Consider the following 22,605-nt stretch of genomic DNA (forward strand, 5'->3'; position numbering starts at 1 on the left):
ATTGCTGGTGGAGGCTCCTCGGATACTTATTTATGATTCAGCGGACAAAAGCATTGCGCTGCGTTGTGATTATTCAGAGAATCAGGCGTCCTTGAGGTCCTGATAAAAACAGATTCAGGTTTTTTTCTTTAAAACAAACAAAAAAAAAGCTCCGTGTGTGTATGTGTGTGTGTGTGTTTGTGTGTGGATAGTAATCAGGGTGTGGACTCGAGCAGTCCTTTCTCATGCTTTTCATGCTTCGTTTGTTGGTCTGAATTGGTCCACAGTCAGTCATAATCCGACGTTGAAGTGAAGCAAGCTCTCAAGGTAAGGGCCTGAGCAGGCAGCAGAAAATGATCAAGTGTCTTTTCATGCAGAGATTGATTCACCTCATGATCATGTTAAGTAATTGTGTAGATATTTAGTTCTCTGTGCCTTGTTTGCATTTGATGGTTTACCTGTAGCTGACAGGCTTCCTGTAGGCCTATAAACACACAGAAGCTGTAAAGGCAGGCCCTGTGTGTGTGTGTGTGTGTGTACGATTTAGAGGAAATTAAAGCACCGTTTACTGTAATCTGTATAACGTCAGCCCCTGCTGTGTGTGTGTTGAAAACACCCAAGGTGTTGTCATCCTTGCCTGAAGCCTTCTCTGGTCAATTTTCTGGAATTTGCCTTCATGCTGCAGCAATAAGCAATACTCGTCATCTGTCAGGGAGACTCGTCTAATTTGGTCACAAGGGTTGAAATATACAGTCTGATCTTTCAGGACGGCATCGAGTCTGTTTTTATCTTTTTCTCAAGACTCACTTTGAGAGTGTCAGGTTTCCTGTGAGGCCTAGAGGTCTGGAAGAAGTGGAGAACAGTTAGTGTATGCCTGCCTGCACCATGATGGCCTCTGACATGGCTGAGACGTGGAGGAACTGTTTTGAGGAGGAGCTCATCTGCCCCATCTGCCTGCACGTGTTCTCAGATCCCATCCAGCTGCCCTGCAAGCACAACTTCTGCCGGGGCTGCATCAGCGAGGCCTGGGCCAAAGACTCCTCGCTGGCCCGCTGCCCTGAGTGCAATCATGCTTACACGCAGAAGCCCAGCCTGGAGAAGAACCACAAACTCTCCAACATAGTCGAGAAGTACAACGCCCTGAGTGTGGAGAAGGCTACCACGCCGGCGCTGCAGTGCATCCTCTGCCGCCGAGGCCCACCACTCCCCGCAGTGAAAGTCTGCCTGCGCTGCAACGCCCCATGCTGCCAGTCCCACGTTCAGACACACCTGCAGCAGCCGTGCTCAGCCCTGGGGCACCTGTTGGTAGAGGCGGAGGCGGTGAAGGCCTGGACCTGCCCGCAGCATGACGAGTACAGGCTGTATCACTGTGAGGCCGAGCAGACAGCGGTGTGTCAGTACTGCTGCTTCGCCCGCTGCCACCCCAGCCACGGCCACGCGGTCACTGATGTGGAGCTGAGACGCAACGACATTCGAGTAAGAACAATTAAATCTTGTGCACATAAATTAAACACAAATATACTTGTTCATGCACCTCTTGTTTCTGCTCAAGGCATAGTGGCCATACTCTCACAAAGGGGGAGAGACAGCCAGTGGATGTCGGAGATCTTCCAATAGAGCTGAAACCATAGTCGATTACTAAATTATCTGTTTTTTTTAAAGCAAAAATATCAAAACTTCTCTGGTTCCAGCTTCTCAGATGTGAATATTTCCTCTCTTTCTTCATCCTCTATGATATTAAACTGAATATGTTTGGGTTTTTGACCGTTTATCAAACTAAACAGGACATTTAGAGACTTCACCTTGGGCCCCAGGAAACTGTGACAGATTTTTCTTCTGTTTACTGACATTTTATAGACTAAACCATTAATTGATCAGTCGGAACATAATCAGTAATTTAATCAATAATGGAAATAGTCATTACTCCCATCCCTATTTGCAAGAATTTGTGATCAATAAGGTACCAAAATGTAGCTCTGTGCATTCACAACAGCGTCACACAAGCCAGTGAGGTAATTTTTCAGCCACTTTGTAGTCGTCAAGCAAACGTCACCAGAACAAAGGACATATTTTAATGTCATTCTTTGCCACATTAAAGACACAAAGTGGAGATTTTTTGAGTACAGAGCTTTCAGGACCTTTTCTCAGTCGTTTATGTATTTGCTTAATCACTTTACTCAGTCAACAACAGAATCCCCCATTTTAAGAAACAATTGCATTTTGAGTGTTTTTAGAGGCTGTGTTAGAGTCTATCTTGTGCATTTTTCAGTTGTGATCCACTCCAGCCTCCGTTCTCATCTGTTGGAATGACAAACAATGCAGTCGAGGGTGGAACAATGAGGGGCCCTCAGAGGGCCTTATCTCCCCAGCACAGGTGCATCCTAGCTCAGGGATCGCCAGTTGTGAAGGGGGGGTGGGGAGTGGAGTCGAGGGGAAGGGGGATTAAAGTGATTCGTCACTTGATTCTGCGGTCTACTTGGGTTTTTTTTATTTTTTTATTAACCTCTTCTCTTACTTGGGGTTTGGTGCTCGCAGTCATCATTTCGAGTTTAGTCAGAGAGAGGAAAGTGAAGGCTTTACTGCTGACTGACTCATGCAGTCCACCCAACACCCTGTTTAGGTGTCAACTGTGTCGTGGAAGGGTGCGTTTCCTGTTGGTAATGCTATGACTCAGCTTTATGTATAGTTAATCGGTCACCTGGGGCATAGGAAGGGTTGGGTGGGACCTGGTCTGAATTTAAAAGCTGCATTATCAAAATCCTTCACATCTACAGCTTTTACATCATTATCCATAATCGGGCTGGGCAATAAGTCGAGCCTGATTAATTCTGGATTTTTGACCCTGATGCAGCTATCAGTAATAATCTCTAAAAAGAAAAATCTCATGTGAAATCAGAAAATATTCATTTTTTGGCATAAACACGAAAGAAAAAGATCTTTTAAATTTTGATATAACAGACTGTGCGACCAACATGTTGAGTGGGACATTTTACAGTTGAAAAATAAACAAACTATGTTATGGCAACTAGGGCAGGGTCGATATATCAGCTGATATTAGCTCACCACAGATAAATCTCAGCCAGTAAGTGACAAGAAAATACAGCACAGACCCACAGAGAAGTCCAAGAAAACTGATGTACGTCATTCTTTTATCATCAATTAATCTGATTATTATTTCCTTGACTAATCAAATAAATGTCAGAAAAGAGGGGAAAAATGCTTAGTGTAACTTCCCACAGCCCAAGGTGACGGCCAACAGTCCGAAAGTCCAAAGAAAAGCATAAAATCCTGACGTGTGAAGCTGGTATCAGCAAATGTTGACATTTTTGACTTAAAAAAATGACTAAAATGATTATCAAAATAGTTGAAAATTAATTTTTTGGATTGAGCTATTGATCAATCAACTAATTGTTTGTTGAGTTTTGTTTTTAAAACAACCTTTGGTAATAATAATTATATGCAGATACTGGTATATAAGGCAAAAATGTTGGCAGTGCTGATCTGTCGGTCGGGCTCAAGTGATTACCATCTCTTATGGACTTTCAATGGAAATTGTTTCTTGATGACTAAATTCAGCCGTCCAAATCAATGCTTCTGAGGAATGTTTTTTGGTTTTGTTTTGTTGGAAGTAAGTTTTCTCTGATATAACAGGAAGGGGTGCAACTCACAATTAACTTCATTATTGAAACAGCCAAGTGTGAAACACAGTTCCTTGCATTTCACTTTGATCATTTAAAATCTTTCCTTCCATTTGCCACAATGTGATATAGTGCTTGTTTTACAGCCACCTCGTCCACATCCATTATTTGTGTATATGTCACAGATAAGTAAGAGTAAATTGCAGGTTTGAGGTAATTTAGAAATGTTATCACCATGTCACAATTACATAGTTAATCCATCAGAGAAAACTGAGTTTATTTTCAATGATAAAATTTGTCTTGGTCATAATGTTAAAAAAAAAATCTAAGGATTGTTTGTGAATGTTATGTGTTAATGTTAAAAATATTATATTATTATATAGCCTATATATCGATATCCAATTTTTTAAAATTCCCAAATGTCCACATCATTATCAGCCTCAGATATCCACCATCAGTCGGGCTATAACATTCACGACCAGCATAAAAATAAGTACAGTTTAATGAATTAAAAAAGATCAGTAAACCATATGAGTTGATTGATGAGCGGCTGTTGTGAGGTGATCGTTTACTAACTAAACTGACGACACTTTCCCTGGGGAGCTGTGTGTTTTGATATCAGAAAAATAATCTTATTGCACAGTGACATTGATTTAAGTCACATCAACCCAATCCATTAATTTGTTCTAGGTATTAGTCCTCATGGTAGTGATGACTACTAATGCATCCTCCATGTTGGATGTGATAAAGGAATGTAGAGTGGACCCCCACCTCCACACACACCATCCTCCAGCCACTGCTCTGCTCTTCACTTCCGTCAGCCCCCACCAATTTCACCTCACTCCTCACACCATCCACCAGCTACCCCAGGCAAGGACCGACCTTCCCTCTGGCCCTGCTCTCCTGCTCTGGTGCTTCTGATGGAAAAGACACTGTAGTGAAATGACAGCTAAAGAGCGCCCTCCCCTCTTTATACCCCCATCTCCCTCCCTCCCCAAAGGTATCCCATACATTCAGTTGCTCCCCCCTCTGGGAAGCTTCAGTTCCTTCGACCCTGTTTTTCCCCTGGCTTCTGCTCGGAGCCTAACTCAATCAATCAGCACAACCAGGTCACAGTCCTGGATCTAACCATGCCGTGTGTGTGTGTGTGTGTGTGTGTGTGTGTGTGTGTGTGTCTGTGTGTGTGTGTGTGTGTGTCTGTGTGTGTGTGTGTGTGTGTGTGTGTGTGTGAGAGAGAGATATCTAGGGCAGTGGTTCCCAACCATGTGCCTCTGCTGGGGCCCAGGAGTATGCAGGTTTTCATTCCTATCAAGCTCTACAGCAGCTGATCACACTGGGAACTAATGATAAAATCAGCTGCTGTTTGGTTGGAATGATTGGATTGTGATGATGATGACGGTGATGATGGTATGCGAACAGGCTTCCAGCCTGTGAAAAACAACTGATTATTGACTTGTGGGATTAATGGCAGATTCAGTTTTTTAAGCCACGCCAGCAGCTGTTGGTTTGCTCATTCCACTGTGTTGGTCCAAAGTGAAATATCTCAACGACTCTTTGATGGATTGGCACACAATGTTGTGCAGACATTCATGCTCCCCAGAGGATGAATCCCACTGACTCTGGTCTTCCCTTGACTTTTCATCCAGCACATCCCTCGAGGTTTACATTTTTGTTTTTGAATGTTTTAAAATGTCTCAGTCTGTTGGATTAATCGCCATGAAATCACTTCATTTTTCATCTAGAGCCATCATCAAATCAGAAGTATACTTTGTCCAATACTTTGCTTCAGAAAGGCAGTAATCATTACTGATCAATTAACTAATCAGTTAACGTATCTAAATGAAATTAATCTGCAAATATTTCAATAATCGTTTCAGGCATTTCACAAGAAAAACCGTGAAACATTTTTTGACATCTTTTAGACTAAACTAATAATTAAAGAGAAATTAATTGTCAGATTTATCATTAATGAATGAATAATTCATTGCAGCCCTAATTAGATTTACGACCAACTACCTGCACACGTACTGACATTGCCGTCAGCCTGAGCTTTACTTTGGAGCTAATTTTTTGTGCTAATTAGCAAATGTTAGCATGCAAACACACTACACTGCAAAATGGTGAACATGGAAAAGTTTCCACCTGCTTGGCCTCAGCATAGTCACTGTGAGTATGTTAGCACGCTAATGTTAGCATTTAGCTCAAGGCATTGCTGTGACTAAGTGCAGGCTCATAAAGCTTCTACCATGGCTGTAGACTCTTGGTGTTGTTTATTAAAATCTGTATCACATTATTTTGCTCTGTACCATCTAATCAGTATGTTTCTCTGTCATTAAATGTCAAGCTAGCATTGCTCATATCTCACATTAAATATTAATCACATGAAGGATTAGCAAATCTGTGTCAATGACATTCCTGCTATCAGACTTACACAACGCAGGGAGCGACATAAAGGATTGTTTTGTTTTTTATTTATCTTGGCCACCAGCTGCAGCCGGATGGGCATCTCCGTTTGGCCCGAACAGCATTTGCTAATGTTCACATGCCATCATCATCCCAAAAATAACAAGTGTTGTTGCCACAACATTGCCATAGCTCACAGAGCAGCCTCGACTCTGTGAATACATGTGCATCTTTTAGAAATGAAGTGTAGGACAGAGGAGAGGAGGTGCACTGAGGGGGGAGCAGAGAGAGCAGAGCTGCTGGAGCTTTTTCTGCCTCTGCATGCCCATTTATCTATCTCTGCTCACTGCCCCCAGCTCCCCCCACATTAGTCCTCACTCACTAAAAACACAAAATAGCTGTTGGTTGCTATGACAGCATCCCCCTCCCTCCTCCCCCGCGGGGGATTGTGTGTTGGATGGAGACTAAATTAGCCAGCTCCCGGATCCTAAGACCTCAGGCATGGGGAGGGGATGCTTGTGGCTAACAGAGGTCACAACTTCACAAAGCTAAAGAGTTTCTCTCTTTCTGTTTCTCACCTCACAGCAAAGCCTGTTGAGACAGCAGGAGCGCGTGGAGGAACGAGTGCAGGAGATCGAAGAACAGCTCTGCAAACTTGACTCTGACAAGTGTGTGGTGGAGGTATGTTTTTTTTGCGGCGCGCTCTGTGGGCGTAAATGCATCTACACACATTTTCAGAGGTTCTACACGGTGTTACATAAGGCAAGATCAATTTTGAGTGGATTGGTGTGTGTGTGTCCGTGTTTTGTTTCCCTACAGGACAGGGTGTGTGAGCTGAAAGAGGAGGTGCGCCTGCAGTACCAGCGGATGCACCAGCTCCTGGAGGAGGATCTCGGTCGGACACTGGAGGCTCTGGACCGGGCTCAGGCTCGGTTCTGCCAGGATAACGCTGCCCAGGTTTTGGCTCTGGGAGAGCAGCGCCACGAGGCTCAGAAGCTGCTGAGCTCCATCCACACGGCCTTCAGTAAGGCAGAGGAACTGAGCTTCATGAAAAACACAAAACCTGTTAAAATCCTCACAGACAGGTGAGAGACAAGTTGTTGTTGCTGGATTCTTAAAATGGACGTTGTACTTCTTTGTCTGAGGTTCTGTGATATGCAGGTGACGTTTCAAGGCAGACATCTTATCTTGTATTTTGCATGTCTCTTGGCACTTGCTACAGGTCTCAGGCATGTGTGGGCAGCAGTCTCCCTCCTTACAAAGTCGGGAATCTAAATTCTAAACTATTCCTTTCCGAAATCTCAAAAAGAGAGAAGAGCTTGAAGAGAACGCTGGAAGGTAAGGATCTCAAACACACTTAATAGGTTTGAAAGCAGGGCATGACAGTCATGAATGTGTTTTTATTTTAATCACCACTTACCGCCTCTTATTTCACACCTTGTCTTTCTCAGCTCCCCTCACCCCTCCCTCGACCTTCCTGCAGTCTGTTCCTGCGTATCCCAGCGGTCAGAGCTCTGGCTCTGGAGCAGAGAAACGGAAACATTCCACTGCCTTTCCAGAGGGAAACGGGAGCGTCGGAAAAACCGCCGCTCCAGGTTTCAAGGACTCCTCCTCCTCTTCGTCATCTTCTTCCTCATCTTTAGCTAAGCAGCCCTACCTGGGCTCTGGCTCGGCCTCCGGAGAAGGCCAGTCCACCAATCAGCAGCCGCTAGGCCCCTGCGGCCCGCCTCACATCAGCGAGAGCGGCGGGACAGGAAGCGGAAGCGGCTCGCTGACTAACCATCATTCAGGCTCCGTGTTCAGCTCCTCGCACTTTGCTCCTGGAGGCAGCAGCTCCTCGCACTCCTCCCAGCAGGCCGTGCTGCCTCAATACGGCGGCCGGAAGATCCTGGTGTGTACGATGGATAACTGCTACTGCTCCGGAGTGCCCTCGGTGTCGGGCCACCGCAGCCATCCCCCGTACCCACGCTCGGGCTCCTTCCCCTGGGTCAGCGCCCAAGACTACCCCCCTCCCCCCGGTCTGGCCTCTGGAGGTCCGTCCATGCAGGGCTTGGCAGTGAGGGACTGGATAGACGCCTCACAGACACACAGACATGCAGATTTCTACGGGCTGTATGGGCAGCCCTCTACAAAGCACTACGTCACCAGCTAACAGAGTAGAGACACACACACATACACGCACACACACATACACGCACACACACACACACTTGGATATAGAGACAGGCACCAAAATAGCACACCTTTACTGACTTATCAACTGGAAAAAACACAATGCAGTTATACTATACACACATTAAAATAAATGTTTATATCCAAACACAGACCTAGAGCATGTACACACATTCGGGGGCAGGGTTGATCTCTTTGTGTTTTTATTTTCTTCCTCTCTTTATTTTCAGTCAGTGTTTCATGTAGTGTATTATACGTAAAATGCATAAACAGCCAACCGCTCACTCTGGCACAACTCAGCTCAGCATTTTACACTCAAACAAGAAATAAGAGAGGCGCAAGAGGAGAGAATGAGATGCATCTTTTTATTTATAGAGCAGAAGATGGATTGAGAGAAAATGAACTTTTAATAGAAAATCTTCTCATGCCTTCGTGGCTTCTCACTGAGGCTGAACGGAAAACAGATAATACCGTGCAGTGTTGAGCTTTCCAGTTTAGCACCTCATGTTTCTCTGATATAATCACCCCTCCAGTTGTACTGAGGTCAGTTGCCTTATGTTGTTAGCATCATATTTTTTCTCTGCCCAGCTGACTTAGTTTGATAGATCCTTTAAAGAGGGGCCGCGGTCCCTTCATGTCTCTTGATTTTTATCATCATGGCATTTCTTCCTTTCTTTGCTGAGTTCAGGGATGGATCGTACGGCTTGAACACAAAACGCTCTTCCATGGAACACCCACAATGCACTTGTGGACGCCTTGTTATGCCTGGACTACAGATGCTTACCCACAGAGGGACACTAGAGCTGCGTCTGAAGGGCTGGTTGACCCAGGCCCTCCGAGTTTTCTGGGAATTCGCCCCTTATTCCTAGCACTCCTTTACTGCTGCCAGGCTTCCCACAGGACAGAAAATCTTCTGACAAAGACTGTTTCCATTTATTAATTACTATGACTTTGTGTTATTTGGTACAACCGTAGGTTTCATGATTGTCTAGAGAGACTCTGATTATGGAGAAAAAGACAAGACTGGACAGACCAAACCAATCAAGCATCTGGAGGATCTGATGATGCTGTAATTGTACTTCCTGCAGGGCAAAGATGTCACTTCCTCTCAATAAGCACACAAGCTCTTGGCTTCCTGTTTGCAGCTGAAAGCATGCAAGGAAGAGTTTTTTTTTGTTTGTTTTTTTTAAGCACTCAAAAAGAAGAACAATGGTGGAAAAAAAAACTGTATGCAGTTTTAAAATGAGTGTATGAAAGAAAAGAAGGGTGGGAGGAATTTTTTTCATGAACTTTTTCTAAAAGAACGAGACTGGACTGCGAGATGTAAGCAATGGTTCGTCATCCTAAAAAGGAGCTGTTACAACAGTCAACATAAAGAGAAAAAAAACAACATAAAAGTATCTTTTTTGTAAATATTTTGTGAAATGGAAAAATTACAGACGTGATTTGGAGAAGGGTTCCAAATAAACAAACAAATTTAAACCGGTCTCTGCTGTCAACTCTGTATGTGCAAATCCCATTTTCTCATGTTCTTTAAAAGGATAGAGGTGGCAATTGTCAATCTTTTTGTTATTGTCCCATGAAAAGACCAAAACTCACAATGCTTTAATACTTCCATTGGCGGCCACTGTGGCTCTCAGCTCCAAACCCAATGGTTTCTTCTGAAGATATAAAGTATCAAAAACTAGTCACAAATATTTTTTTAAAAGTCTCAGTAATTGTCTCAAATAGCTGAGAACTGTAGTTTTTAGCGAACATTACTCAAACAGGAGTATTATAGTGCATTTGTTGGGGACTATTTTCAGTTGCTGATTAATACATATTTGGCAGTGGAGAAGTTATTGTAGTGCTTTCTCCTTATTTTTAGTTCATTATCACAGTATCAGACTTTAAAGTGCAACATGGCTCTCTCCCACTGTGTACAGCTTGTGGACGCTGTGATCAATATTGATTTATGGCCTGCATCACAAATGTGGTATCGCGTCCTTTTTCATCGGATGGAAATGTTATGTGACCGTACATTGATGCTGCATTCACGTCATATCAGCATTATTCTGATTACAAGTTTTCCACTTGTAAATAGCAATCATGTCAAAATCAAACTCACCATTTCAAGTGGGAAACTGACTTTTCAAAAGCTCTGGGAAACCAAGCAAACATGGATGCCCCATACCAAACGAAGTCCATTGTTTGACATTCAGGAAATAAGCTTAATCAAATTGATCTAGTGTCATATTGTCATTATAGTCTTGCTGAATTACAGTGGCGACAGTACTTGTTAGTTGGATCAATTCATTGTTGGTTTTGGTCTTTTCATGGAATTTATTTACAATAACAAAAATCACCAAACTTATTTTTTGATATTTTCCACATTTCCACAAAAACAGCGTTTGTGCTCTGTGTTTGTTTTTCCGTTCTGCACAGTCATCTGCTTACTCTCCATATGACTTTCAAAAGAGAAAAAAAAAACGACATCCTCCTACAATCTCTGCCGTTCCTTCTTAAACATTAAAAACAATCTGTCAGGCTGCCTTTTTCTCAGTTTGACATTTCCTCTAATGGTGTATTTATTCATCTTAAAAGACACATTAATAGGCGGAAAAACCCATTTAAACAAACTTTTAAATATCTGTGTCCACCCAGTGCAAACAGGGCTCATGAGTATATGTGGGTGGAGGCCTGCAGAGAGAAAACAGGATGGAGAGAACAAATCTTGAGATGAGTAGTCAGTGTGTGTGTGTGTTCCCGTGTTCCCCTCAGCCTGATTAAGCTGTTGCATTACTGCTTCCCCCTACCCAGCACTTTGAGCCTCAACCCCATTCAGACTGCAAGGACGATCCAGTTGAGTGAGTGAATGGGGAATGGGAAATAAAACCAGTTCAGGTTTGTAGATGGAGATTTAAAATATGTTGATGAAATGAAGCTTTTTCTTTCAGGAAGAACATGTGACATGCTCAAAAGTTCCAGAGCAGCTACTCAAAGGAAAGGTTTGACATTTTTAAGCTGTTGAAAGCTCCAACACAGCTACTACATGAACTTCAACTCCTGTTTCCTAAGTCAAGAATTTACTTTCAATCTCAAGGTTTTTAGATGGTTTTGTGTGACACAGTCATTTACATGTGTGAGTTTGAGTTTCTGAACGCCAATTCTTTTCCTCTAACAACAACCAGTGGTTAATGTACACGTAAAAACAAACATTTTAATCATATTGCCTTCTCTCGCTCCACCCTCGTCTTCCTCCCACCTCCTTCCCCTCTCGAGCTGGTGGAGGCAGAGGTCTGATGTGCTGCCTTTTTTCTCACGTCAGCAAACCTCAGCAGAGACACAGGCAGCCAAGAACTGTGGGGTCGGAGGTGCAGCATAAATTACAGCGCTGCTTTTCTATCTTTCCCACTCTGACACACACACACACACACAACACACACATATTAACAAACACTCCCCCCTCTCTCCCTCTCCTGACACACACATTTTCTCACACTTGCACACACAGCTGCTGAACAGCTGTCTGATCCATGAGAAGAGAGAAAGTAATCTGGTCGCCTACGTCTCCGATATGTATCTGACACACAAACACACACTGTCTGGCTCCTTTAAATTACGCCCCCACGCGCACACGCGCACACACACACACACACACAGTGGGGAAAAGCTTTTACTAACTGATAAAACGACCACAGAACTTTTTGTTCTCTCATTTTGAGGTTTCAACAAACACATGTAGATAAAACATGGACCAGAAAACAAAATGGACTCTTTGACCTTGCAGACTATATGCTTCTCAAAGCTCTAATCCATTATACGAATGGTGCGGCATTATGGGAAATACGCTTATTTGCACTCTCACAGAGATAGATGAGAGAATCGATGCCTCTCTCATATCCGCTGTGGTGTAGCCCAAAAAATCTGGGCCCCTTCCCCTTTTAATACATCATAATAAAAAATATAAATTAACACCTGTACAAATACTTTAATGAACAAGTGACACATGCATCTGCAGTGGCTGTTAGGATAATCTATTATATTGGAGCGCCTAAAAGACTAATATTGTCATAGACACAAGAAATGCTCTGACAAACTAGCCGACAGTTTTGTATAGCTAAAAAATATTATAACAAAAATACAAGTAGAAAAAAATATAATTAAAAACAGACTTTTAATTCCAGGCTTTTTGAGGACCCTGCATGTCTGTAAATTAGGCTACCACTGGCAGCTGATTAGCCTAGCTTAGCAGGGGGAACGGTTAGCTTAGCTCTGCCTGAAGCCTGCTAGCACCCCTAAAGCTCTGTAATTAACACATCATAACTTTTTGTACAAAAACAAAATAAATGAGACATAACATGTCCATTAGTGAGCTTTACATTGGTGTCGGTAAGCAGCTATTGTTAGTGTGGGACTGTGCCAGGCTAGTTGACCTGTGTTGTTCAGACTGAAAGTTAATTCTTGACATTGGAAACAGCAAACAAAACAATCTGCCCGCTATGCCCATTAAATGACTAGTTCAACATTTTGAGAAATACACTTAGTCACTTTCTTGCTGAGTCAGATGAGAATATTGATAGCACATACGTCTGTACACTAAACGTTGAAATTACAGCTAGCAGCCTGTTAGCTTAATTTAGCTTAATTTAGCTTAGTGAAAAGATTGCAACAGAGGGAAACAGCTAGCCTGGCTCTGTCTGTATTTAGGCAAAAAAAAAATCTGCATTACATTGAATATTTAACATGTTATTTTTTTTTAATTCCCTACAAAAACCAGCGTAAAAAGACATGGTTGTGTGGGTGTCTGGGTTTAAAAGTGCTGGTAGGTGGATTTTGTTTCCTTTCAACAGAGCTAGGCTAGCTGTTTCCCCTCATTTTCAGTTCTTATGCTAAGCTAAGGTAACCAGCTGCTAGCTGCAGTTTCATATTGAGAGTGCAAACGAGAGTGTTATCGATCCTCTCATCTAACTCTCAACAGGAAAGTAACAAGCGTATTTCCCAAAATGTCAAACTGCTCCTTCAAATGCCTTTATGTCTTTAAATGTGACTCACAGGGTGCATCACACTTTCCATAGCGCTTTGTCAGAATTAACAGGGAGTTAAGAGCCACAAATGAGGAACAATACGAGTACATTCTGCCTCTGAGGAGAGGAAGACTGGACAATAAGAAGCTTTGTGAGAAAAAAAAGAAGAGGCCGTTTGCAAGTCTCTGAGGCCTTCTAAATCAGTCGCATACAATGTTACGCAAAGTAAAACACAGCACATCACTGTTCCTAGAGCAGGAACACACTGTTTGACATGTGACACCTCCAAATGTCTTCTTACTGGCAAATATTTATGACTTGAAAGTAATCTTGAGTTCACAATAAGCCTGTAGACGCAACTTTATGATGCTTCGAGAAGCTTTAAAATTATTTTTCAGCTGTAACACAAACAAATACTGACACATCCAGATAATAATCTGGGCCTGACAGACGTGGAGGATTGTTTGGTCTTTGTGGAGGTATGTGTTCTACTGAGTGCCATTCTAGTTGGTTTGTTAGTGTGAGAAATATTAAAATGTATGTTGCATTATTAAGAGAGTGTTGTTTATTATTTGTTTATTATTTGTTCTTTAGTATTATGATGATTACTGTTGCTATGCGTTGGGGAGCGCTAGGGTGAGACTCAAGGCAGTCACGCACACATAGGGAGACACCAGAAGAACAGGATGACAGGTGACCGCCTCAGATGTTTAAAGTAAGAAACAACTCCTAACAGGGTGAAGAGGCGGTTACAGGAAAAGGGAGAGTAGGTTTTTTTCTCTAGGTGAGGACAGCTCAGATGAAGGAGGCACTGTGCCAAGAGGCTGGGACCAGCCTGTGCACCAACGAAGGGAGAGCTGAGTCTAAACCATGGTTTCTCCCCAACCTTTTCACCAATCAGATAGTTACAAAAATACATACAAAACTCTGTGTAACTGCTAAGATAGACACTCTTCTCTGGGACGTTGGCCACAGCTAACTGCTTGCAGACTGTGGTTTTCAGATCAGAGGAGATCCATGTACATGCTGATTTTGATTCTTTAATAGCAAATAAATATTTGTTTAAATGGATAACTTTGAGTGGAGAACTCTTATTGCAAATAAACGAATGCGCTGACATTAGTCAGTAGGATTACACAAAAAAGTACTGAACCGATGGTGGAGGGACTCTGACCTGAGTTTGTAAGATGATGATACATTTTCTATGTAAAATTAAAGCAACTACTACAGGTGATAAAATGTAATGGAGTAAAACGTGCAATATCTCCCTCTGACGTGTAGTGGAATAAGAAGTGTGAAGTAACATGAAGTGGAAATACTCAAGTGGAGTACAACTAGAGTAAAGTGTACTTAAGTACAGTACTTGAGTAAAGGTACATTCAAGATATTTGATATGATCTGAGCTGCACAGCTTCTGCTGCTCAGCTGCAGACCATGAGGCTCTCACCCAGGCAGGAGGATACAACGCCACCTGTCTGAAACTCCAGAACAAACCAAAATTGTTTTCAAATTAAGTGTAGTGCAGCTTTTATTCTGTTATGCCTGCCTCAGAAAGAAGCTGGTACAATTTGTGATACAAAAATTAAAAATAACCCTTTAATGCACTGATGTGGAAAGTGCTGCTATCACGTCCATATTGGCTGATGTCGTAATCTTTTCTGATGCTGTTAAATGTTCACTTGCATCCATAATGTTTGGTAAGAAATAACTGACCTGTATTTAAGTTATGATCAGCTGACGAAGACACAAAACAATAATATGTCATTTAGAAGTTAAACTTTGTTTGCATAGGTCAGTGGTTCCTGACCTTTTCTGCCTGTGAGATCCTTTTATACACACTGATGTCTACATCTAAGAGTTGTGAGCAGTTCAAAGACTGATTTTCCTACTCAGAGTCTCAGATTGTCTAATTTGGATCATCAGCAGGCGTTTTAGGATGGAAAACTGCAGTGTGTTAAGTTTGTAGAGTTCATTATGGAGAAGAAATAGTAAAACTCTTGGCACAAGGTCCACTAAGAGCATATCATTAAAAAAACAAGTTATAGGTTTTGCTAATCTTATTTCTGCCTTGGAAATCATTTTCATCACGACTGGTAAAAGTGAAAATACCTGTCATTTATGTGTTAAATTTGCTTTTGACTGTTGACATATAGGATTTGTCAGTGAGACAGCATGGCCTTCACTTTTGACAAGTGTGTTTAGTTATTGTATAGAATGTGGCCTTTAATTGCACTGTTTTTGTGATTTATGTGAAGTGGCTGCTGCATTATTATCCATCTATTGTATCTATCTACCCATCTAAGCTCTGCTCTCTCCCCCAGCTGCTGTCTCCGACAGAGGCCTCTCCACACAGGCTCAGTTGCTGTCATGAACAGCTGACTCCACCTGCTACGGGTGTGTGAGCGCTAGTGCCTGGTTAGATTAACAAACAAAAAAAAGTTGCCCTACATGGTCTGAATGAACTGGTCTGTTAGTGCAGGAAGCAAGTTCATTCAATAATAATAATAATGAAACTTTTTTTTAATCTTTTTATTCACATATAGTACCTTCAATTCTGGACAGATTACATTCAAGAATATCAAAAGGACACGCCTAAAGAGTGAATTCCCTCACTAATCCAAAGAGCACAAAGAAATGCATTGGGACATACAGTACATACGGTATACCTCTGTTAAAAATCTGCCAGCATATATTACATATGCAAACATTATAGATTACACAGTACAGCAGGGTAACATATACTCTATAACATATGCATAACGTAACATATGAACACAGGGCCAAGCTATTTACAGTTGATCCAAAAAATGTAGTTCCTCTTAACCTTTTAATTTCATCTTTTTTTTTATACATATTAACATGTACAGTATTATGCTTTAGTGGGGAGAGTCGGACCTTTTCTCCAACATCCTTGAAATCACACACACCACACCAGTCGTTGTTTGAAAAGCACTCTACACTCTACTTCACCATAAATAAAACAATTACAAAAATATACCTCACTTCAAACAGAGCCATAGCAGGAAAAGCGCTTACAGCCATCATGGAATGATAAAAAATAAAAACAACAATACATGTCAACCTGTAGGAAGGAGATGGGAGAAAAAGATGATGGGAGATGGGAGGGGCGGTTGGAGGTTGGGTGGAGGAGGCTGGTTTCCTGGACAGCGAGCGATAGAGTTTAAAGAACAAGCTGGAATTCCAATCAAAGACAGCAGTTTAATGGGAATGTTTGAGGTGGTGACAGGCTGTGGATGGTGGCTGGGATTGGCTGGGACACTGATGCTGACGTGGGTGGAGTGTGGAGGAGCGGAGGGGGGTTGATTTCCTGGCATGGGTTCCCTTTGAAGGCAACCCCCCCCCCATCCCTCCCTCTTCTTTGTAGAGGCCAACGTAGGAAGATGTGTTGAGATTAGTAAACATCAGCGATACAGGAATGTAGGGGGTTAAAAACTCCAAGTCCATGTTGGATTAGTAGTGTGTTTACATTCACAGGTATATCCCATCGTACTAAGGCTCAGGAGGGTACAATGTGTGATAGTGTGTGTGTGTGTGTGTGTGTGTGTGTGTGTGTGTGTGTGTGTGTTTGCTGCTGCTGTTCCTCCTGAGTAGCAGAAGACTAGAAGCAAAGCTATTTTTTCTTGGCGTTGACGCTCTTGCAGACCCAATTCATGCCCTCCTGAAAGTGGATTTAAGAGGAACAGCAGCACAGTGAGAACAAGGGAATAAAGGCACAGAGAAAAAACCCTCATGTAAAAAAAAAAAGAAGGAAAAGCTCGACTCACCTGAATCCCCTCACCAGTGAGGGCGGAGCAGGACTGGATCTGCCACATGCGATCCCGGATGGTGTGCAGATTGAGACCCTCTGCGATCTCAGAGGCCGGGGCGGCTGTCAGCAGGTCCTGTTTGTTTGCAAAGATCAGAACTGGAACGCCGCTTAACTTCTCTTCATCCAACAACTCAGCCAGCTCCTGCAACACACACACACACACACACCCACACACACACACACACACACACACACACACACAGTCAATAACTGTCAGTTATTCATAAAGAGACACACACAAATACTATCACAGAGAAGAAATGACTTCAGCAATGCATGTTAATAAAGAACAGAGCTGCAGACTTGAGATGTGAAACTTAGATTCTAGTCATGGGCAAGTCACAACAACGTGATTCCTGTGAGACTTCATGAAACCTTGATTGGGCGTTAAAGCAAAAAAGATTCAAATGTCATCTTTTGATCTCGTAAAAAAACAATGAAAGAATAACAGCAACAGGTTTGGCCACACATCTTCATTGAAATGACTTGATTTCTCAGTTGCATAAATATCACCATTAACAAGTCTCACATTTGACTTGTAATTTGCTTCTAAAGACCAGAACCTTGACTTGGATTTGCCCCAAATGACTTCAAAACAGCTCTGATACCCACAAGGAAAACAAATATATGTGACAGTAAAGCTGTAACTATAATTTGATGAACACAAAATTAAGCAGCAAGAATTCAGATAAATCGACTAATTGTCTTTTTCTTTTTTCTTTTTAGCAAAAATGCCAAATCTTCTCTTGTTCCAGCATCTCAAATGTGAAGACTTTCTTAATATCTACTTCACAATCTTATTGACAGTATGAAAGTTATCAATGAAAACCAATAGGGATGATATAACCTTGAGTTATTTACACAGTGTGTAAATTTATTGACAACTACATCACATTTTTGTCACTACTTCCCAGCTGTATATAACAATAATTCAGAATAATATCATTAATCAATTATTAAACACAATCTCGATAAGCAGCAGAAACTGGATAGACAAATGGGTGGATGGATTAACCAATTATAAAATTACCTATTTATTTAATATATGAATTTCACATGAGGTGTGGAACAATAATACTGGAGAATTTTCAGACAGTTTTTGGTAAACTCACATACAAACAGCTGCCTACAACAGAGTACAAAAAATATATATTTGTAACATTTTTTAAAGACTTTATTATACCTATTTAAAGCCTTATAAGGCCTTTTCTACAGAGAACAAAATTCATTGCTTTTTAAGACTTTTGAGGACTTGCAGATATTCTGAAAAATTTGAAGACACCACCTTGCTCTGGTATGGAAAAAATCATTCATTCAGACACCATGCCAGTACATACCTGACCTGTTTCCTCAAACCTCTTTCGGTCAGCACTGTCAATGACATAAATCTGAAACAAATTGGACATTTTCTCTGTTAGTATGTTCAGCAGGTCCTCAGAGCAAATGTATAAAACAGTGACTTCACAGCTTCTTTGCTGTGTCTGGTGAGTTAAAATCCACTCACCAGCACATCTGTGTTTTCAAAGTAGTTTCTCCAGTACGGCCTGATCTTCCTTTGGCCCCCAATGTCCCAGACATTCAGTTTAAAACCCTGAGACTGGACGCTCTTAATGTTGAATCCCTGGACAGAACACAAAAGTGGATTAAGCAACTCCTGGTTCCAAAAAATCATACATCTGCCAAGGAGTGACGCTCCCCAACCTTGTTGTGTTATGTTTGCTCCAATAAAAGGCAGTATACAGTACTGTCCAAAAGTTTTAGGCAGTTTAGAAGTTTATTTTGTTATCCATCATGCAATCCCATCAGGGAGGTGTCTGATCGGTCTTAAATTTATTGTGCAGCATGACAACAGCCCCAAACATACAGCCAGAGTCATAAAGAATCATCTTCAGCAACAAGAAGAACAAGGAGTCCTGGAACAGATGGTCCGGCCCCCACAGAGCACTGATCTCAACATCATGGAGTCTGGCTGGGATTACATGGAGAGACAGAAGACACAGAGACAGCCTAAATCCACAGAAGACCTGTGGCAAGTTCTAAGAAGAACAACCTACCTGCCAAGTATCTTTAAAAACTGTGCACACGTGTATTGGAGCTGGTGCTTTTTTTAAAAGATGGTCAAATCTAATATTGATTTAATTTTTTTGTGTTTACTGCACCTTGTAAGAAGCTAACTGATAATTTAGAAATATGCATTCATTGAAAACATCATCACTTTACTTTAAGTGCTTAAAAGTTTTGTTCAGTACTCTTTGTGTGCGCCTTTCCTCCCCACCTGTGTAGGGGTGATGTGGCTGATGTCCTCGGATGCCAGCTGTTTGAGCAGGGTGGTCTTCCCGCCGTTGTCCAGACCCAGCAGCAGTATCCTAACCTCCTGGTCTGGTGTGCTCTTTAGCTTACGCAGGATGGACAGCAATCCCTGCCACAAGAGGTGAAATAGGATACAATGTTGTAGTGTTATTTTGCTGGAGGGGGGGGGGCACCATTGCAGAAATCTTCCTCCCGTGCACCCTGACTCCTCACTTACAGGCCGTGCAAGTGCATTTCTAGTCCTCACTATGGCTTTAGATGATGAGCAAGCACTCTCCTACCGGTGCCAACACATGAGAGCAACAACAGGTCCTGTGGGCATCCCGTCACATCATCTTTATTGTTTTTTGTGCCTCAAGGGGTAGTTGTTTCGAAACATGGCTCGCATATGGGAGCTAAACACAGCTAACGTGCTAAGCTAATCTCCCCTGATAACTGAACGAAGCAACAAGGCAGCTTTTGCAGTTGAATGCTTTTCTCGGTAAGCTGCGTACAAAGATAGTTATTAAACTGGAGATAAATGCAAGTGAACGACGTTTAATGCGAATATTTGCACACTTGGAGCTCGGTATTTACAGTTAAGGGCTAATTATTGGGATAAATTAAACTCACCATCTTGTTGCCTTCTCTCCTGGAGACGCCGCCGAGGGTTACTAAGGGGGGTGACGTCAGACGCACAGTTACGTACAAAACTCGAGCTCATGCTGCATTCACGTACTGTTGGCCAGTGGGAAGAAGATGAAAATAGCAGCTCGTCTGTCGTCCTGTCTGTAGTTTCTTTCACCAGATACTGTCGGTATCAGGGTTTCCCGAGACATGACGACACACTGTTGTCAGAAACTGCTGTCAGTTACAGCAAAATAAAATCCAATATTAAGACTATGTCGCCAATTTTTATAAGAGCTATTAAATGTTTGTTTGAATCTGGTTTCATTTGGTAAGGAACTGCTACAAATACATAGCACAACAAAAGAAACAGATTTAGACTAATTATAAGTTGTATCCACTTTAATGAATATAATGTGTGAACACACCCAAGTGGTTAATAATGGATGTTTTTCATGCTCTTCCCATTTTGGCGACATTGGATAACTTGACGTGAACGTTTTTCCCCACTAAGATATTCATATTTACGACTTAAGAGCTAAGACATGAAAGCGGCATATACCCCAAGTATGGTGGACAAGTTTAACTAGCTGCATGTGAAATGTTTCAAATGTTGGCTAAGAAATAGCTCAACATTTCATGTTCTGGGCTGTTCATGCCCAGGAGACATGAGTTATTGCTCATAAATTCAATACCATGCTACTCCATAAATTTGTTTAATTTCCACCTGAGACGTCGAACAAAGCCGCTTTACTGGCAAATAGTCCGTTTGCTAGCTAGTTAGTACAATAGTTACTAGCAGCAAACGTTGAGTCAACATGTGAACCGTGTCTCTTCTATGTTTTTATTTTAGTCCCTGAAGGGAACCTGGAGTATTCGTCAGCAGGGAGCTGCCCCGGCTCGTGATTGGAAGACGGCATGCCACGTGCACATTTCTTTACTATGCCACATTGAGAGCATTTGGTTTACCTGACAAGCTACGTTGCACTGTGTTAAAGCGTCCTACAAAAGGTAAGTGTTCAGGCTTTATCTGTACAGTCTGCAGCCCGTGTGTCGATGCTCTGGTTCGTGTTTGTTTCTTTCTGCTGTTTGCAGAAGCCGGCTGCCAACCCGAGTAATGTTGCATCACTCTGCCTGCTCCGACTGACATGTCTTAACTATCTTTTTCTTTTTTTATTGAACACAACACCTCACTCTGTCCACATATCTATCTGCTACATCAAATGCATACGTAAATTTACACCTTTTCTGCACACACAAGCTTAAATCCCCTTTTAACTAATCAGCTGACAGTTATCCAGATGTATTCAGATGTTAGCTTAGCTCTGGCCTGCAGATCCAGTTTGTCAACCTCAAGCAGCTTATGTTACAATAGTACTGTGCTTAAGTGCAAATCTGAGGCACATGTACTTTACTTGAGTATTTGCCACTTTATGATTTGAGTCCACATCATTTCACAGGAAAATGATCTACTTTTTATTGCACTACAGTTGTCTGACAGCTGGTGTACATACAAAACATTTGAAGAAAATATTACCCGTTGTTAGAGCTTATACTACCAGCAGTGTATGCAATTAGAGCTGAAACTTTTAGTTGATTGACAGAAAATTAATGGCAATTATTATGGTAATTGGTAATTTTTCATGTAAAAATGCCAAAAGTTTGATCAGCCACTCAGTTGTGATAATTTGCTGCTTTTGCTTTATTATTATTTTAATAATTGTTGTTCCTCTTAGATCATTTTGAGGTTTGAGCTGTCAGTTGGACAAAACAAGTATGAAGGTGCCAAGTAGGGCTGAAACTAACAATTTTCATTATCAGTTGATCTTCCATCTTATTTTCTCGATTAGTCAATTCATTATTTTGTCCATAAAATGTCACAAATAAGTGAAAATGCCCATTATAATTTCTCAGAGCCAAAAAGTATGTCTTCAAATGTGTTGTTTAGCCTGACCAACTGTTTAAAAAAATATCATGGATAAAATTACATAATCTAACAATAAGCAGCAGACCCTTATATTTGAGAAGTTGGAACCAATGAATTTTTAAAATGATGTAAAACGATTAATCAATTATCAATGGAATTGCAGATTCATTTCCTGTCAATCACCTTAATGTAGGAGTTTTGATGCCAAGTATTATGAAGGTGTAATTATGATCATGATGGCTTTTCTCAATATTTTCTGAACCAAACAATCAATAATTTAATCTAGCTGTCAATTAATTTTCTTTTGATTGATTGATTGATTGATTAATTGTTTCAACCCTGCTTTCCAGATTCCTGCATCAGTTTACTAATAATGCACCAGTTGACTGATATATTTTCAGTTGCAGGTCTGTGAACAACAAAGCAAACAACCTGCAAACTGTCAAATGTATCAGTCAAGGTTTGTTCATTGTGCTGAAACAGTTTGTCAACAGACAGAAAATTGATTTTGAAACTTTGAACTAATTTATTAAAGGGGATATTTGTGAGTTTTGCATATTGCTACACAGCCAACCTTCATGTCAACAGCTGTTTACTTACCAATTTTGGCAAGAGCTTCAGCCAACGTTGCATTTACAAGACGAGTTAATGATATGGGCCATCTGGACGCTACAGTGACTCGGTGTGAGAGAGTGATGAGACGGGCTGACAGGGCTAGCTGGATAGCATGCTAAC

At 41.6% G+C, this 22,605-nt stretch overlaps 2 protein-coding genes across 2 annotated transcripts; one reads left to right on the forward strand and one right to left on the reverse strand.

Moving 5' to 3' along the window:
- Positions 1 to 502: 502 nt before the first annotated feature.
- trim8 (tripartite motif containing 8) lies at positions 503 to 9,672 on the forward strand. Its single transcript, XM_022743008.1, has 5 exons — positions 503 to 1,455; positions 6,606 to 6,701; positions 6,840 to 7,105; positions 7,243 to 7,358; positions 7,472 to 9,672. Exons 1-5 carry the CDS (start codon positions 850 to 852, stop codon positions 8,170 to 8,172), a joined length of 1,785 nt encoding a protein of 594 aa, XP_022598729.1. The 5' UTR covers positions 503 to 849; the 3' UTR covers positions 8,173 to 9,672.
- A 6,066-nt stretch (positions 9,673 to 15,738) lies between these two features.
- LOC111219600 (ADP-ribosylation factor-like protein 3) lies at positions 15,739 to 20,155 on the reverse strand. Its single transcript, XM_022742315.1, has 7 exons — positions 20,122 to 20,155; positions 19,950 to 20,029; positions 19,303 to 19,446; positions 18,532 to 18,648; positions 18,365 to 18,415; positions 16,984 to 17,169; positions 15,739 to 16,877 (listed from the first exon to the last, which is right to left on the reverse strand). The coding sequence occupies exons 1-7, from the start codon at positions 20,153 to 20,155 to the stop codon at positions 16,830 to 16,832; spliced, it is 660 nt and encodes a 219-aa protein (XP_022598036.1). The 3' UTR covers positions 15,739 to 16,829.
- Positions 20,156 to 22,605: the final 2,450 nt, after the last annotated feature.

Source organism: Seriola dumerili, unplaced genomic scaffold, assembly GCF_002260705.1.
Source record: "Seriola dumerili isolate Sdu_G_001 unplaced genomic scaffold, Sdu_1.0 BDQW01000068.1, whole genome shotgun sequence".
Taxonomy (NCBI): domain Eukaryota; kingdom Metazoa; phylum Chordata; class Actinopteri; order Carangiformes; family Carangidae; genus Seriola; species Seriola dumerili.

Bases quoted from the DNA above. Each gene is read 5' to 3' on its own strand.
- trim8 (XM_022743008.1), top strand. From the start codon at position 850: ATGCCTGCCTGCACCATGATGGCCTCTGACATGGCTGAGACGTGGAGG. The intron at 6,702-6,839 runs GTATGTTTTTTT...GTTTCCCTACAG, and splicing joins CTGACAAGTGTGTGGTGGAG to GACAGGGTGTGTGAGCTGAA. The intron at 7,359-7,471 runs GTAAGGATCTCA...TGTCTTTCTCAG, and splicing joins CTTGAAGAGAACGCTGGAAG to CTCCCCTCACCCCTCCCTCG.
- LOC111219600 (XM_022742315.1), bottom strand. From the start codon at position 20,155: ATGTCTCGGGAAACCCTGATACCGACAGTATCTG. The intron at 19,447-19,949 runs GTGAGTTTAATT...CTCTTGTGGCAG, and splicing joins GGAGAGAAGGCAACAAGATG to GGATTGCTGTCCATCCTGCG. The intron at 18,649-19,302 runs GTGGGGAGGAAA...TGTTCTGTCCAG, and splicing joins GCCACATCACCCCTACACAG to GGATTCAACATTAAGAGCGT.